Here is an 18109-nt window from a genome sequence, read left to right as displayed (position 1 = left end):
TAACCCTTTGGAAGGTGAGAATTGTGAGGTTGTTGTTATTTTTTTTCTTTAATAATAGGCTATTTATTTTGTCCTGATAGCTTTATGATTTTATTTTTGGGATTTTGTGGATTTGATTGAGTGGCATGTGTGAACCAAATGAGAGGGGAAAAAAATGAACTAAGAAGTTGGGTACAAGCACAGGGTGTGCTTGTGGGCTACCAAGGAACTAGAAACTTGCCTCAATTAAAATTAAAATCTTCCAGGTTGAGTTTAGGCCATTACCATCCGAAGAAATACTCTGCTTTGAAGTTCCCTGGAAAGAGCAGTTAATTAATTTGCTCTAGAAAGGATCACAGCCGATTGCAATTTCAGACATTAGGATTTCCTAAGATTTGGAATTGTTCCTGACACTTGAATATTATTTTTGTCACCATTTGAGAGTCACTCTTCAAAAGAAAGGAGAGTAAACCAGCCGATTTTCTTTACCTGCTCCAAAAGCACAGTAACTTCATAGCTACATTCAGTCAGCGTGGGGATTAACACAACAAATATTGCAAAACTGTTGGAGTTTCACCTCCTGCGGCTTCTGTTCATCCTTCTGCAGCTGACCTTCTTTTGCGTAATTTGAGGGTGGGGTGGGGTCATAGAAAAGAGGAGGTCAATCTATTCTCCAAAGCACCAAAGAGCAGGACAAGATCTCACTGTTCTGACCCAAACCTGGTTCCAAGAGAGCAAACACAAGACAAAGATAACAGCACAACCTTTTACTGCTTCATTTACGAATCCCCTTCCTTCACAATAAAAGGCTGCTTCCAACTAATTAGCTCCCATAAGGAAGAGCCTTGCCAAGTTTTTGCAAGGCTGCCAAGAACAACAGATAAAGTTCCTAAACAATAAATCAAAGAGTCTCCAAACGCCAACTCAGATATTTCTAACGTCCACCAGGCTTGAGTATCAAACTTCTTTGCCTTCTGCAAAGAATTGCGGTTTCTCAGCTGACTTTTATCTCTTAAGGGAGAGTCGCCCGTGCTGCTGCAGCTGCTCTTTCCTTCAAGCAGCCCTGTGCGCATGTGTGCTGGGCATGGGCTCCTCGGGGGCCTCTTCATCATTGCTGCCAGCCTCCACAATCGCCGAAGGCAGCATTCCACTCACTGATGGTCTTGGACCCATCCTGGCCCCATCCCTGCATCACACACAGGCCCCTCATCTGAGTCCTCGCTCTTCGAGACCTCAGCCATCTGCACCTGCTGCCGGTGACTCACAACACTCACTTGTCAGACAAGATAAAAGCAGGTCCAGAGCTCACTGTAGCAGCATTACCAAAAAAGCTATAAGAGTTGAGAACAATCAACCAATGGGACAGCTTTTCCTTGGAAGTTGTGGGAGCGTCATCCCCTGAGACTTTCAAGAAGAGATTGGACTGCCATCTGTCAGAAATGGTGTAGGGTCTCCTGCTTGGGCAGGGGGTTGGACTAGATGACCTACAAGACCCCTTCAAACTCTGATTATCTGTTACCTGTTACCTTATTTTGTGAAACTTCTTCTCCGGCAACATTGAATTGTTAACTAGGGCATACAAAACCTTTGCCAGACCAATTCTCGAATACAGCTCATCCGCCTGGAACTCGCAGTGTATATCGGGCATTAACATGGTTGAGCGGGTTCAGAGGTATTTCTCGAGAAAAGTTCTCCACTCCTCCACTCACAATAGAATTCCCTACGAAATTTTGGGCCTGGACAATCTGGAACTGCACCACCTGCGGTCCGATCTAAGCATAGTTCACAACATTGTCTGCTACAACATCTTGCCTGTCAACGACTTCTTCAACCTCAGCCACAATAATACACGGGCAAACAACCGATACAAACTCAAGGGAAACGGCTCCAAACTCGATTGCAGAAAATACGACTTCAGGCACAGTGGTCAATGCCTGGAACGCCCTACCTGACTCCGTTGTCACAGCCTCGACCTCTCACAGAAGGTCCCTTCCAACTCTGATTATCCGTTATCTGTTATCTTGCCAGGTGCCATGGGGCGAGATGGGTAGAGGGCTAATCCTATCAGGGCCGTGTCTTAATCCCATCCCCCTGGAGCTGAAGGGGGGAGGGCAGAGAGCTGCAGAAAACTGATTTGCCTTTCAAAACATGTTTCTCCTTTTCTTATTCAAGGAAATATGATATTCTGCCTTTTTAATATTTCCTAAAATATTTCATTCTTCTAGGAGAGGGCTGGGTGCTCACTTTCTACACTACTGAGACAAAACAAATATTACTCTAGTTGCAATGTTCAACCTTCAGACAACTTCAGACAACCTCCATCCTAAGGAACGAAGGAGAAATTTCCAAGCAGTGAGAACAATGGACCAGTCGGATGGCTTGCCTGCAGACGTTGTGGCTGCTTCGTTTTTATTTTTCATTTCATTTTATTTATTTTGATTTGTCAATCGCTCACAAGATAACAGGTATAAGTATAAACATAGTTATGAATAGATGAAATGGATACATGTAAGAAAAATAAAAGAAACAATAGGACAGGGATGGTAGGCACATTGGTGCGCTTATGCACGCCCCCTACAGACCTCTTAGGAAGGGGGTGAGGTCAATAGTAGACAGTCTAAGGTTAAAGTTTTGGGGGTTTGGGGAAGAAACCACAGAGTCAGGTAGAGTATTCCAGACACTGACCACTCTGTTGCTGAAGTCGTATTTCCTGCAATCAAGTTTGGTGCGGTTAACCTTGAGTTTGTATCTATTGCGTGCTCTTGTGCTGTTATGGTTGAAGCTGAAGTATTCATTGACAAGGTAGGACATTGCAATGTATGATTTTATATACTATACTTAGATCAAACCCAAGACGGTGTAATTCAAGGTTTTCTAGTTGTAGAATTTCAAGACTGGTGGCATAAGGTTTTCTGCAATGAGTAGAAGAGTGGAGAACTCTTCTTGTGAAGTATTTCTGGACTGTCTCAACTGTGCTAATATCAGATATGTAATGTGGGTTCCAGACTGATGAGCTGTATTCGAGTATTGGTCTAGCAAATGTTGCGTATGCTCTAGTTAGTAGTGTGATATTACCAGAGAAAAAGCTACGTAAGATTACGTTAACAACTCTTAATGCCTTTTTGGCTATGTAGTTACAGTGGGCTCTAGCACTTAGGTCATTTGAGATGAGTACTCCAAGGTCCTTTACAGAGCTTGGATCATCAACAAGGTCTTGACTATTCAGCTATTCATCGCTGAAAGTTTTTAAGAAAAGAGAACAGAACAGAACAACTCAGTTGTAACCCCATCTTGGAGGTCTTCTAATCCAAACCCAACAGCTCAAGCATAGATAGTCATTGTCCGGAAAGGTATAGAGTCTCCTGCTTGAGAAGGGGTTGGACTAGAAGACCTCCAAAGTCCCTTCTGACTCTTATTCTTTATCCCGCACAGGTCTGTGCTGCAGAAACGTGTTCAGTGCAATGCAAACCACATTCACAATGTGCCAACTTTTCCATCTCAGTGTAGTTTTTCAACCACGGAGTGGTGCTGTTGTGAAAGCCAACCCTTTGCTTTAGAAGTACCCCAATTCCTTTTGCCAGCAACCATTGGCAACGGCCCAGATTAAGATACTTCTATTCTGACCTGTCAATCTTTGTCTCTTGTCTGTTGCATGATCCACCAGCCGGGTGCCACATCATGTTCTTCTCTGACGGGGGCCTTCCCAGATTAATTTGAACACACAGTTTTGTACCCTTATCCATCCCCTCTAGTACCCCAAACATTATCCAGGTCTCAGTTCCTCAGATGCCCCAGGCGGCATCTAGTTTAATTTCAATTAGCCCTTCATCAAGGCAGATGCTATTTTTAATACCCTCAAAGTCTCTGTGCTTCCAAAGGTGCTTTTTTCTTTTTAAGAGGCAGCTGGACTTCCTTGTTTTTTTCTTTTGAAGACGTTGCACTTCTCATCCAAGAAGCTTCTTCAGCTCTGACAGGATGGGGACAGCTGGTCATTTGCATTCTTTTTAGAGAGTCGTTGAGGCCGCTTGGAGGTTTATCTGTGTCCTCAGGGTCCCCTGAGTGGTGCAAATGAGTGTGGAGAGCCTTCTTGGAAGTGTTGAAAGGAACTGTATTGAAGACTGGAGATGGAGGATGTCGTATCCTTTATTTTATTTATTTATTTATTTTTGTCAAGCGATTATAAGATATAAGTATAAACATAGTTATGAATAGATGAAATGGATACATGTAAGAAAAATAAAAAAGAAACAATAGGACAGGGACGGTAGGCACGTTGGTGCGCTTATGCACGCCCCCTACAGACCTCTTAGGAAGGGGGTGAGGTCAATAGTAGACAGTCTAAGGTTAAAGTTTTGGGGGTTTGGGGAAGAAACCACAGAGTCAGGAAGAGTATTCCATTGAACACTCTGTTGCTGAAGTCGTATTTCCTGCAATCAAGTTTGGTGCGGTTAACCTTGAGTTTGTATCTATTGTGTGCTCTTGTATTGTTGTGGTTGAAGCTGAAGTATTCATTGACAGGTAGGATAATTTTATATACTATACTTAGATCGGACTGAAGGTGGCATAGTTCTAGGTTGTCTAGGTCTGGAATTTCATGTGTGGGAAGGCATAAGGTATCCTTCCCCCTCTGTGCAGAGAGGGCTGTCCAGTTTTGACCTAGATGGCCACTTTGACCCCTCTTTCAAACCAGCAGTCCTCTCTGTCCAAAGTGTGGACTTTGCTGCCTCCAGGTGGCCTCAACGACCCTGTAAAAGGATGTAAATGACCAGCTGTCTGCAAGGAGTATAAATCCTTCCCATTTTCTTCAGCCAGAGCTGAAGAAGCTTCTTGGATGAGAAGCGAAACGTCTTCGAAAGAAAAAAAAATCAGAAAATCCAGGTGCCTCTTGAAAAAAGCTCCTTTGAGACAAACCGTGACCTGGAGGACCAAGAATCTCCATAGATATCTCCAGGCTTCCTTTTTCAAGCCCCACCCCAACTCTAAAGCAGCTTTAATTCACAAGTTGACATTAAAATGAAACGTGATTAAAGCTGCAGTGGAAGCTATTTCTTTATAAAGAAAGAAAGGCCAAGCTTTCCCCCCATGGACCTGATTCAGGATCTCTTCCTGGGCAAGTCTGGGAAGCCCCCTCCCCGAAAAAGGGATGGGTGAATCCCTGCTGAGGGCAGGTGGGAAGGGCAGCCTTTGAACTCGGAAGTAACTCCCCTTCTCCGAGAGCCCCTCTAGGAGATGCCTCTCGTGGGATTGGCTGCCCTCCTTCCTTCGCAGCCACTCCTGGTAGCGCAAGGCTTGCCAGCGCCTGGTCCTTTACATCAGAACGGGGTGGAAGGGTGCAAAGCAGGATTTTTAAATTGGGACAATTTAGAACAGGGGTGTCAAACTCGATTTCATTGAGGGCCACATCAGGGTTGTGTTTGACCTTGGAGGGATGGGGGATGGGTGTGTCCATGGTGGGTGTGTCTATGGTAGGTGTGGCCATCTCGGGGGCACCTATGGTGACCAAGTGCTACCCTCCCTCCCTCCCTCTCATTATTATCTCCTTCCTTCCTTTTCTTCTTTTTCCTTCCCTCTTCCCTCTCCTTCCTTCCTTCCCTTCTTTCTTTCCTTCAGTTCACTAAGTGAACTGTTGTAAATCGAGGACTGCCTGTAAATAATGTTGTTCTGTTGTTCTGTACTGTGCTGTGCTGTATTCTGTTGGATGGATTCCACGTGATGCTAGAAAGGATAACAGAACAGAATAATAGAGCTGGAAGGGTCCCTGGAGATCTCCCAGTCCAGTCCCTCACCCAAGCAGAAGACTTTTTGCCCCCACCAGAATAAATTTCCCTTCCTTATTCAAGGCATTTGTTTAGTGTGTTCAGAAATCCTTCGAAATAAAATTGGCTCGATTAAATAATTAGTTTGAAACATGTATTATGCGGGTGAAGGGGGAGAGCGCAAAACTTGGCTTAAAACAGTAAGAAAACTAAGATCAGGGCATCTGGCCCTCTCCATTCCTGGCAAATAGATGGGGAAGAAATTGAGGTAGTGACAGATTTTATTTTCCTGGGCTCCAAGATCACTGCAGGTGGGGACTGCAGCCAAGAAATTAAAAGATGCTTGCTCCTGGGGAGGGAAACTATGGCAAATCTAGACAGCACACTAAAAAGCAGAGACACCACCCTGCCAACAAAAATGCATATAATCCAAGCTATGGTTTTCCCAGTTGCAACGTGTGGCTGTGAAAGTTGGACCACAAGGAAGGCTGAGCGCCAAAGAATGGAAGGCTTTGAACTCAGGTGCTGGAGACGACTCCTGCAAGTCCTTTGGACTGCAAGGTGATCCAACTGGTCAGTCCTAGAGGAGACCAACCCTGACTGCTCTTTGGAAGGCCAGATCCTGAAGATGAAAGATGAAACTCAAACACTTTGACCACCTCATGAGAAGGAAGGACTCCCTGAAGAAGAGCCTAATGCTGGGAACTATTGAGGGACAAAGAAGAAGAAGAAGGGGACGGCAGAGAAGGAGGTGGCTGGATGGAGTCCCTAAAGCAATTTGCATGAGCTTAAATGGACTCCAGAAGATGGTAGAGGACAGGAAGGCTTGGAGGAACATTGTCCATGGGGTTGTGATGGGTTGGACATGACCTCGCAACTAACAACAACAACCTTCATTTAGTAAATTTATTGATCGCCCATCTCACTCCAGGGGTAACTCCGGCTGGTTTACAACATTAGAAAGACAACCTTTTACAAAACCTACGCACACCATGAACTAAATAACATAAAAAGATAACCGCTCAACCCCTAACTAAAAGATGAGGAGAAGGAATGTTTGCAGAGGGGGGGGGGCGCACATTAGAAATCGGAAGCCCCAGAACATAGAATCATAAGGCATAGAACATGGAATCAGAGAGCTAGAAGGGACCTCCAAGGTCATCTAGACCAACCCCCTGTTCAAGGCAGGAGACTTTTATATCATCTGAGTCAAACTGGTTGTCCAGTCTAATTTTGGAAAACCTCCAGTGAAGGAGTACCCCCCCAAATTCCGGCAGGCAAACTACTCAATTGAGAATCCTAGAGTGAAGGAAGGAAGGAAAGAATTCTTTATTGGCCAAGCGGAATTAGACACACAAGGAATTTGTCTTGGTGCATAGGCTCTCGGTATACATAAAAAGAAAAGATGCATTTGTCAAGAATCATAAGGTACAACACTTAATGTAGTCATAGGATACAAATAAGCAATCAAATCATACTAGGATACAGTCAATAAAAATCATAAGGATACAAGTAGCAAAGTTACAGTCATACTGTCACAAGTGGGAGGGGATGGGTGATAAGGAGTGATGAGAAGATTAATAGTAATAAGTGGTGCAGACTTTGTAATAGTTGAACAGTGTTAAGGGAATTATTTGTTTAGCAGGGCGATGGCGTTCAGGAAAAAACTGTCCTTGTGTCTAGTTGTTCTGGTGTGCAGGGCTCTATAGCAGCGTTTTGAGGGAAGGAGTTGAAACAGTTTATGTCCGGGATGTGAGGGATCTGTAGATATTTTCACAGCCCTCTTTTTGAGTCGTGCAGGATACAGGTCCTCCATGGAAGGCAGGTTGGTAGCCATTGTTTTGTCTGCAGTCCAAATTGTCCTCTGAAGTCTGTGTCTGTCCTGTTGGGTTGCAGAGCCAAACCGGACAGTTATAGAGGTGCAGATGACAGACTCCATCATTCCTCTGTAGAACTGGATCAGCAGCTCTTTGGGCAGTTTGAGCTTCCTGAGTTGGTGCAGAAAGAACATTCTTTGTTGTGCTTTTTTGATGACGTTTTTGATGTTAGGTGTCCATTTTAGGTCTTGAGATATGATAGAACCTATTTTGGGGCTGTAGGGAGGAATATTCCTAATTCATAACTAAGATTCTAGTAGGGGAGCGAGGTATATACAAATGGCTGGGAGAATTCTAATTTTTGGACCCAGCAAAACATTAATATAGGAAGTGTATTTGGTAGGAAGATGGGGTAGACTCTGGAGAAGACGTAAAATAAAGAATACCTCTGAAAGATTTCTTGCTCGCTTGAAATGAAAACGTGAACCGTGTCTTCTCTGAGAAATGATTCTAAGGGGCATATAATATATCCCCCTTGAATTATCAGAAATGTGACAAACAACAAGGGGTAATCCTCATTTTTCACAGTTTAATGGCAAAGTAACTGTTAAAAACGTTCAGCTTAAATTAATGGCAATTATCTATATGTGTCAGCAGTCAAGTCTTTTAATATTTGTGGTGGCCCTTATCTTATAAGGGAGCTGGCGTTTGGGTGAAAGGGAAGGTCCTGGATTAAGAGAGAGGAGATCTGGGTTCTAATCAATTAATCAATCAGAATGGAGCTGGAAGGGACTTTGGAGGTCTTCTAATCCACCCCCCTACTCAAGCAAGAGATCCTACACCATTTCAGACAAGCGGCAGTCCAATCTCTTCTTAAAAACCTTCTGTCATGCCCTTGTTGGAGTCTAATTCTGTGGGGGAGATTGAGCAGCTGACAGCGAGTGGGAGTGTGGCTCCGGTGGCTGTGGAAGAAATGGGGGAAGGGCACAGTCTGGCTTGGCATTCAGAGGAAGACCCAGGCCCACCCACTCTTCATCCTAGGGCATGCAGGGAGGAACGGAGAAGGGAGCAACCTGGCTTATGGGAGAGAAAAGGGCCCTGATGCCTTTCATTAGTTGCAGCTGGGAGAACAGGATATAAGTGGGGCGTTTGCACACAGCACCTTGCTGGAAGCAAAGTGTGCATTATCTTTGTCTGGGTGTGCTTCATTATCTTTTGGAAGTCTGCATTTTATTGTCCTGGCCTGTGGTGTTAATTACTTCAGTGTGGTTTGTGATGTTTTTTTTAATTTCTACTTTATCTGTATTTTGGGTTCGGACTGCATTTCTTCCCTTTGTAGACTGTTTTTGGAAGTTTGATCCACCAGCTGAGGATAACTGGACATTGGAAGCCAAGTTGGAGGTATTAAAAGGAATTAATCTACTTTTGTGACTTGGTTATTTTTGTGCCACACCCCAGGTCATCACATCTCCAATGATGGAGCACCCACAACTTCTAGTGGCAAGTTGTTCTGCTGGTTAATTGACCTCATTGTTACTACATCACTTTTTTGTTTATTAATAAATATGTTTTTTATTGATAAATAAATAATAATTCACTTTCCTCCAGCGCTGTTGTAAACTTTGAATGGTCGCTAAATGGACTATGGTAAAGACTATCTATTAAAAAAAAAAAGGCCAGGCCAAACGAGGGGAACACTGCAGCTGAGGGGTTCATCAGTAGTAGACTGACATCTTAAAAAGCACCCGCACGGGTTGACTTGGGTTGCTCCTCCGTTGCTCCTCCTCATATCCGTTTAAGAACTGGGTGGCTACTCACGAAATAGGATAAATTTGCTTTGGGGGTGACATTTCTCTGTGGACCACCAAAATTTTCTCATGGACCACCAGTGTCCCTGGCCCACTGGTTGGTGACCATTGTCTTAGAAGATGCAATATGGCTCTCTTTGCCTCCCACTCCGCACCCCCTTCTTCCCACGGGACCTGAAGCCACCTCCCTGCAGGGATGCCCCGGGGCGACCCCGGGCCATTGATCTCCCCCGGAGGGGCAGAGAGCCCAGCCTCCAGCAGAAGGCAAGAAAAGACGCGAGACCACGCGGTGAGCCAGAGGAGTGTGGCTGGTCCCGGAGGAGACAGAGGGAGCCGAGCGGGAGAATTAGAGGGGGCAGGAAACCCCCTCGCGTTTTCTGGGTGAGCGGGAGGGGAGGAAGAGGGCTACTCGGTCGGGCCGGGTCACCCCAGAGGTCGAACTTTTTCTCTGCCGGGAATCCGTCGTTGGCCCGCCAGGGCTATCCATCCATCCATCCATCGATCGTTGAGGCCAAAGAGAGAGCGATCCAAGGCAAGACGCGTCCGGTGCTCCGTTGGCAACCATGGTTGGGCCACCCCGCCAGGTTTTTCCACGCGTGTCCGGGAAACTGCGGCTCTTTGGAAGCGTCGCGGGCTCGCTGAAGAGCATCTAGACCGCGGCAAAGGCGCAGAGCGAGGCTGGCTTCGAAGGAGCGAGCCATCCTTTCTCCATCGGAACCACCGGGACGGTCTTCTTGCCCCGGGGGTGGGGGGAAGCATCCTTTGTCCAGTCCCCAGTCCCGCGGTTGGCCAGCCCCCCACACACACACCTAGGGCCACCCGGCGCAACCAGTAAAGGGTTAACGCTGCGCGCTTTGGCCCACGCTGGTGCCTTATAGCCGCGCAGCTCCTGCCCGAGGCGCAGAGGCTCTTCTCTCGCCGGGCGCGGGGCTTCCCTCCGCCCCTTCCTCCTCTTTCATGCCGCCCTCCCACCCCCGGCGAGGCTCCCCACGGATGCCAGGCTCGCTTCTCCCGCGGTAAGGCACCCGAACCCCCAAACCGGTCGGCCCGCGAGGCGATCCCGAGCGGGGGAGGGAGGGGATCGAGGGGAGGCGCCCGGCCCCTCCGGCCCCCTTCCTCAACCTGGCGCCGGGCGGGGGGGGGCGGGGGCGCGCTTCGTTCCGCTCGGCTTCCAAGGGAGCCGCGAGTCGGTGAGCGGCAGAAGCTCCCCGGCCCGTTCGGCCCCGGGCAAGAGAAGGGGGCTTCGCCCGGCCCCCGGAGAGACACAGGCGGGCGCGGGGAGAGGGGGACAGCGCGCTCCAGGCTTCTCGGGACTCCAGGTAACTCCGTTGAAGCTCCGCCGCCTCCTCCTCCTCCTCCTCCCTCCGTCCTCTGCCCAGCTGGGGTCGCCTCCCCCCTCACCCCCGAGAGACACAGGCGGGAAACCCATCTCCGTTTGGATCGCTCGCTCCCTTCCATCCCGGCGCGGCCGGAGACAGTCGGGCGAAGTTGGCCAAGGCGGGAAGAGGACCGGGAGGGCTTCATCCAAGGAGAGGAGGGGGCTTCCCTCCCCGGGAGCCTTGCAAGGCCAGCTCGGGAGGGGAAGGATGGTGAGCCCACCGCGCTTCTCCCTTTCTCTCTCTCTCTCTCTCTCTCTCCAGAGCCATTGGGCTGGACTCGCATCCCCGGGTGCTTTGGGGCTGCTGACTCGGATCCCGCGCGGCGCGGCGTGGCCCAAGGACGGGCGCTTGGCCGGGGTTTGCAGGGGCTGGGGGCTTGCGGGGTCTGTGGTACGTGGAAATGAGCGCAGGGCGGGGAGGGGAGGGGGCAAGGCAGGTCCAGGGAAATGGCTGCAAAAGGGGTGCGGGTGGGTGGGAGGCCGTGGCCACCCTAAACTCCCCCGGGGAAGCCCGGGCCGGCCGAGCGCGTTGCAAAGTTTAGCCTGGAGTCGCTTGCGCGGGGCGCCCGGCCTCGAAGGGGGAAAAAATGGAGGAGAGAATCTACAGTCAAAAAAACACCCGCTGGAAGAGTTAAAAAAAAAAAAGGGTCCCGCTTTTGATAGTTGAAGGGAGTTTTTTCTAGGATCTCGGAGGCTGTCGCGGAGTTGCGCCTTTTGGAAGGGCCAAGGAAGCGCGCAAGAGCAAACCTACTTTGCGCGCGGGAGTTTAAGCGGCGCCGCCCTCCTCCTCCTCTCCTCCTCCTCCTCTTTCTTCCCCTTCCATCTTCCCTTTCTAGGTGGAGCTTTGGGCCAGGGAAGGCGGCCCTTTCACCTCCTCCAATCCCTTCCTCCTCCCTTTCCACCTGAAACCACAGTCGCCAACGCGATCCGACTGGGGAGAAGTTGTCTGTCCTGGATCTGCAAGCCCTAAGGGCTCAAGGGGGGAAGGTGGGTGGGTGGAGGTGCCGAAAGGTGACTGTGAATGGAAAACGGTCCCCCTCGAAGGCTGTTTGGGAGCACCGTCGTGCTTGGAAGGTTATGGCCGAGCGTCGGAGGTGGAAATGAGAAAGGCGGCGGAGGCTCGGGGTAAGTTCGGTTTTTTTTTTTCCGCCTTTGACGCTTGAATCCTTCGAAGAAAAGCGCTCCGGGCTGAGCTCGGCGCGGTGGAGTTGGGGTGTGTGTGTGAGGGCTTCACCTGCGCAATCCTTGCAGGGGTGGGGGAGATAAGCAGGAGGGGGTGGATGGGAAGGGAGACCCACCTCCCCGGGTTTTTTTTTCTCTCTCTGTCTCGGGGCAGCCTTTTTTTTTTGCATCTCAATTTTTGCTGGGAAACAGAGAAAGTGTCACATTGCTGGAAGCGATTGTGCGGATTCCCCCCCAGATGTTGGGGAGGGATGGGGGCTTATTTATTCTCCCCCCAGCTCAAAAACTCCACGGAACATTCCCCGCCGGCGGTAACTTCGGGATTCGAAGAAGCCCTGGCTCAAAATCTAGATAGAAGGCGCAGTTTCAAAGCCGAGCCGACGGAGAAAAGGCGCTCCACGTGCAAAACAGGTGGTGCCTTCCTCCCAGTCCATTAACTCGGAAGGGGGAGGGGAGAATCTCTTTTGTTCCTGAAGGGTGCAGTGGAAATGCTTTTAAAAATGTCAAGTTTGAACAAGGTTGGCTCGCGTTTCTTAGAGAGGAATCTAGCCTAGGAATCTGCAGGCTAGGCTGCAGTCCCGGGTAGCAAGAGCCTTTAGACTCATATACCGCTTTATAGTGTTTTACAGCCCTCTCTCTAAGGGGCTTACGGAGTCAGCCTCTTGCCCCCAACAATTTGGGTCCTCCTTTTACCCACCTCGGAAGGATGGAAGGCTGAGTCAACCTTGAGCCTGGTGGGATTTGTAGGCAGTTGGCTGCAGAAGTAGCTTGCAGTACTCTAACCACTGCACCACAGAGACTCCTTGGTAGGAGGAGTAAAGTACTTGGTAGCTGGTATTTTCATACAAACGTCAAGCGATTTCTCTGCCTTCTCAGCTTGACATCGGAATCCCACTGGCATTTTGGGCTCAAGGATTAAGACAACAACACCCATGTTTAACAGAGGGGTTTGGTGTGTGTGTGTGTGTGAGGGTAGATTCTCTCTTGGGATGATGGACTCTCACCTTGGAGCTCTGGTGGGGCAGAAGGAAGGGAGGGAAGCGCAAAAGGTTTCAGGTTGCAAACCCTTCCAGACAGTAGTGGGATTAAAAAAAATTTTTTTTTTACTACTGGTTCTGTGGGTGTGGCTTGGTGGGTGTGGCTAGGCTTTGTGGGCGTGGCTTTGTAGGTATGGCAGGGAAAGGATACTGCAAAATCCCCATTCCCTCCCTACCTCACTAATCTGCTTTCCAGCTCTGTGCAGGGCAACCAAAGAAGACCCAGCCGATCAGCTGGGACTCAATGGGAGGCAGAGAATGGATGGGGTTGGCAGGGCCAGTCAGAGGTGGGATTTGCCGGTTCTCCGAACTACTCCAAGTTTCCGCTACCGGTTCTCCAGAACTGGTCCGAACCTGCTTGAAGACCCCCTCAGCTTCCAGACAGGAAAACGGTGGTTCTGGGTGGGTCTGGTTGGAGCCAAAGCTTGTCAGATGGCATCATTTTGAGTCTTGACTCCGTGGCTACCTTGGTTTTAATTCTTAACCATAGCCATGAAAATAAGAGGGATCAGCTATTAAGCGGAGGAAATCAGGAGTCTAGGGCAGTTCAGATGAATATAGCTTTATTTTATATTTTTTTTATAAAGGGTTTCACCGCAGCATTTTAGTAACGAATTTACATGTGCACAAGTTAAAAGTATAGGTGGCTGGCTTTTATTTGTTCTACAAAATCTTTCCAAATTGTGCACTGGGTGATTGCTGTGTGCGTGTGAAATGACTGAGATGGGAGATTGGCTCTCATCCCCGAAAGTGTTTCTTTTTCTCCCTCTGATAAAGTCATCCCGCGGGCAAGTTCAGCGCTTGTGGGAGTTACACAGGGGAAAATATAGGTTTATTGCCTGCTAATGCCAAAGGTCCCCAAACTTGGAAACTATGCTGGCTGGAGATTTCTGGGAGTTGAAGTCCACAAGTCTTAAAGTTGTCAAGTTTGGAAGACCTCTGCTAATGCTCTCTACAAGAATCTGAGCTACTATGGGTCAAAGCAAATTGGAAGTCACTGAGAGGCAATAGAAATTCAAGCCGGGGTGTGAAGGGACTCGAGACTGATGACACACTTGATCCCTCCCTCAGGCTCAGCCTGGTTGTCTCCTATACCGGTTCTACTTCAGTTGCTCTTGGCCAAGTTTGGTGGGGAGCAGCCCTGGCCGGCTCAGCATAAGAGTTGTCGAAGGCCACACTCAGATGCCTCCTGTAAGACACACTGACTGCTTTTCTATAGACAAATATTTTGGGGAAGTTATAGCTCTTGTGTGCATTTTGGGGCGGTTTGCTCTGTTGTGTTTTGAGGTGTGTGTGAGATGTAAATCGGAGCCCTGAGAATATTACAGGAGTGTTGCTAATAAGTGCTGATGAAGCCTTCCGGTTGGAAAATGAAAGCTCATGTTGCCTGGTTGTTGTTTTTGTTGTTGAGTTGTGGCTGAGGATTAGTATGCGACATTGAGCTTCTGGGCTCTATGTTGAAGAGTAAGGGCCCTCCTGCTCTCTCTTTCTCTCTCTCTCTCTCTCTCTCTCTCTCTCTCTCTCTCTTTTGGCTTTTGGATTATTGCTTCCTTTTAAGGACAGTCAGTGCTTTGGAAATCTGGTGCAAATAACCGGAAACAGAAGTAGAGTTCAAAGCACTAAAGATTTATTCCATGCTACCTATGCAATTATTGTCAGAGTACAACATATGTGTGCAATGAGATTGGCTGACCCTACAACAAGAATCTGATCTATTAACGGTGGGCACTAAATTGGGGCCAAATAAAAGACAATAGACTTCAAAGGCGGAGGGGAACTGGACTTGGGTTTTTTGTGGGAACTCAACAATTTCAAACTGATGATGCCTTTAACCCCGCCCTCAGGCTCAGCCGGCTCATCTCCCATGTCTGCGTCACTCTGCGCCAGCTCCGTTTGATCAAATCCCTCTTTAGAGTGAGGGTCAGCCAATGGGGCTCTTTTATCCCATCCCATCCACAGTGCAAATTACCAGCCTTCTAGAAATGACATTGACTAGAAAGCAGATAACATAGAAAGCAGGACATAGTATTAGACTTAATTTGACATCTGTTCCTTTCTCTGCAAAGAAATAAACACCTTTTCTTTGGGGGGAGGGTTTCTATTCTCACCACAGTTGAGTCCAGGGGCACAGCGGATGCTTCCATTTCAGAGGTGGTCTTTAGCAGGTTCTGATCGGTTCTGGAGAACCTGTAGTGGAAATTTTGAGTAATTCGGAAAACCAGCAAATCCCACCTCTGACTGGCCCCGCCAACCCCATCCCTTCTCTGCCTCCCATTGAGTCCCGGCTGATCGTCTGGGTCTCCTTTTGTTGCCCTGCACAGGAGAATGGAGCTGGAAAGCAGGTTAGTGGGTTGGGGAGGGAATGGGGATTTTACAGTATCCTTCCCCTGGAGTGGGGTGAGAATGGAGATTTTGTAGTATCCTTCCCCTGCCACGCCCACCAAGCTACACCACGCCCACCAAGCCATGCCCACAGAACCAGTAGTAAAAATTTTTGAATCCCACCACTGTTCCATTTACATCCTGTAAATCAGTGGCCCCCAGCCTTTTGGGCACCAGGGACCGGTTCCATGAAAAGAGGTTTTTCCGTGGACCAATGGTGGCATGGTTTCACATGCTGTCGATATCCCACGGCTTTGTTTCTTTGGGTGGACCGGTTGCTGGGCCATAGACTGGAGGTTGGGGACTCCTGCTGTAAATCCTACCAATACCATCCCACAAGTGGTGGGATTCAATTTTTTTAACTCCCAGTTCTGTGGGCGTGGCTTGCTGGGTGTGGCAGGGGAAGGATACTGCAAAATCCTATTTCCTCCCGACCCCACCAACCTGCTTTCCAGCTCCGTTCTCCTGTGCAGGGCAACCAAAGAAGATCCAGCCAATCAGCTGGGACTCAGTGGGAGGCAGAGTGGGAGGCAGGGTGTGGGGCCAGTCAGAGGTGGCAGTTGCCGGTTCTCCGAACTACTCAAAGTTTCTGCTACCAGTTCTCCAGAACTGGTCAGAACTGGCTGAATACCACCTCTGCATCCCACCATATTCCAAAATAATATGTGGGCAAAATATAGGTATCTTCAACATGAGCAAATTGAGCCCCACGTTTCTGTGGTTAAGTGAGACATTTGTTGAGTGAGTTTTGCCCCATTGTAGGACCTTTCCTGCCACCACTGTTACGTGAATCACTGCAACGGATCAGTTAGTCACCCAGTTGTTAAACGAATCTGCCTTTCCCCATTGGGCTGTACTTATCAGAAGGTCGCAAAAGTGGATCGCCTGAGCTTGGGACATGGCCCCACCGGTCATAAATACGAACCGGCAGCCAAGCGTCTGAATTTTGATCGCACGATCATGTGAAAAACGGTCCGACGTCACTTTTTTCAATGCCGTTGTAACTTTGGAACGGTCAGTAAACGAACTGTTGTAAGTCGAGGACTGCCTGTGTTTGGCTGATGGAAGGGAGGACCCAAAGAGGGTTCTTGTTGTTCAGCTCTTATTATTTGAAGAGTTTAAAGATGCACTGGTAAGAAGTTTGCTGTCTGGTTGGCTGGATAATTATCCGGTTAGCTCAGAGGTTGGTTCAATAATATAATAGAGCTGGAAGGGACCTTGGAGGTCTTCTAGTCCAGCCCCCTGCTCAAGCCACAGAACCTATACCATTTCAGATGAGTGGCTGCCTAGTTTCTTCTTAAAAACCTCCACTGATAGAGCACCCATGATTTCTGTTCCACCGCTTCATTGTTTTCGCTGTTAGGAAATTTCTCCTGAGTTCTAGGTTGCTCCGCTCCTTGATGAGTTTCCATCCATTGCTTCTTGTCTTGTCTTCTGGTGCTTTGGAGAATAAATTGACCCCCAGTCTTCTTTGTGGCAGCCCCTCAAATACTGGAATACTGCTATCATGTCACCCCTAATTCTTCTTTTCTTTAGCCAGACCTTAGAGCCGACCAGGGAAATAAACAATCCCTTCGGGTGGTTCACAGTCACAGAACTTGGGGAATAAAAAAAATCAATGCCTTCAACAGTAGCATCATTAAAGTCAGCCAACGGTTCAAAGCTTGGAAGAAGACACAGGATCTTATTCTTTGTCTTTATCTGGGGAGCTTGGAGTCCAAACCGGAGGTGGGTCTTCAGCAGGTTCTGACCCGTTCTGGAGAACCGCTAGCGGAAATTTTGAGTAATTCGGAGAACCAGCAAATACCCCCTCTGACTGGCCCCGCCCCCATCTCTTCTCTGCCTCCCATTGAGTCCCAGCTGATTGGCTGGTTTCCCTGCAGAGGAGAACGGGGCTGGAAAGCAGGTTAGTGAGGTGGGGAGGGAATGGAGATTTTACAATATCCTTCCCCTGCCACGCCCACCAAACCACACCCACCAAGCCACGCCCACAGAACCGGTAGTAAAAAATTTTGAATCCCACCACTGCACCAGCCTATTCCAGAGATCTGCCTGACCTCATCGAACAGTTTTCTGTAGCTGCCAGGCAGCACGGGGGCCAAGATAGAACCCTGTAAAACAATCCAGACATTGAACAATTGTTATATCTATAATTTAACTTCAGATATATCTCTTCTCTCAATCATCGATGCCCTGGTTATTTCCTGTATGGACTATTGCAATCCGCTCGACATGGGTCTACCTTTGAAGAGTATCCAGAAGCTTCTGTTGGTGCAGAACACGGCCGCATGAGAAATTTTTGGCACCCCCTCCAAGGATGGCACATGTAGCAGCTTAGGATCTCGGAGTGAGCTACACTGGGTGCTGGTTTGCTTCTGGGTCCAAGTCAAGGTGTCAGTTATTACCTTTAAAGACCTATATGGCATCTCATCCTCAGCATATCAGCCTATCCCACCTGGTCAGGAAGGGAATTATGGACCCGATCATCAGGGGTGGGATTCAAAAATCCCAGCAACCAGTTCTCTGCCGTTTGCATAAGAACCGTTTGCCAAGCCTCTGAAGGTCCTAACTGTGGAAAAAAAATGGGCCTAAGTTTTCAGTGCCATTGTAAGTTTGAACAGTCACTAAACAAACTGTTGCAAGCCAAGGACTAACTAACCTGTTTTCCCCAAAATAAGACCCTGTCTTATATTTTTTGCTACCCAAAAGGGCACCAGGTCTTATTTTCGGGGGATGTCATTCACTGACTAACCTCACTTGCGTGCATCGG

At 48.4% G+C, this 18109-nt stretch overlaps 1 protein-coding gene across 5 annotated transcripts in view; it reads left to right on the top strand.

Annotated features, from left to right (window-relative positions):
- Positions 1-18109, top strand: part of NTF3 (neurotrophin 3) — an 86039-nt gene that overhangs the window by 4759 nt on the left and 63171 nt on the right. Inside the window, exon 1 of one of the 5 annotated variants that reach the window (XM_087934252.1) lies at positions 10328-10376. The exons of 1 other annotated variant lie outside the window; for it this stretch is intronic. Coding sequence is in view for 1 of the 4 variants with exons in the window: in XM_026701953.2 (XP_026557738.1) it covers positions 11839-11863 (25 nt within the window). In the remaining 3 variants the exon portion in view is untranslated. Of the gene's footprint in view, positions 1-10327; positions 10377-10516; positions 10680-11450; positions 11864-18109 lie in introns of those variants that run through there. 3 more of the 5 variants (XM_087934248.1, XM_026701953.2, XM_087934250.1) reach the window with 3 other exon arrangements.

The sequence above is a fragment of the Pseudonaja textilis genome, chromosome 5 (genome assembly GCF_049901715.1).
Source record: "Pseudonaja textilis isolate UNSWEBS1 chromosome 5, rPseTex1.2, whole genome shotgun sequence".
In the NCBI taxonomy this organism is placed as follows: Eukaryota; Metazoa; Chordata; class Lepidosauria; order Squamata; family Elapidae; genus Pseudonaja; species Pseudonaja textilis.
This window is presented reverse-complemented; position numbering and strand designations above follow the sequence as displayed.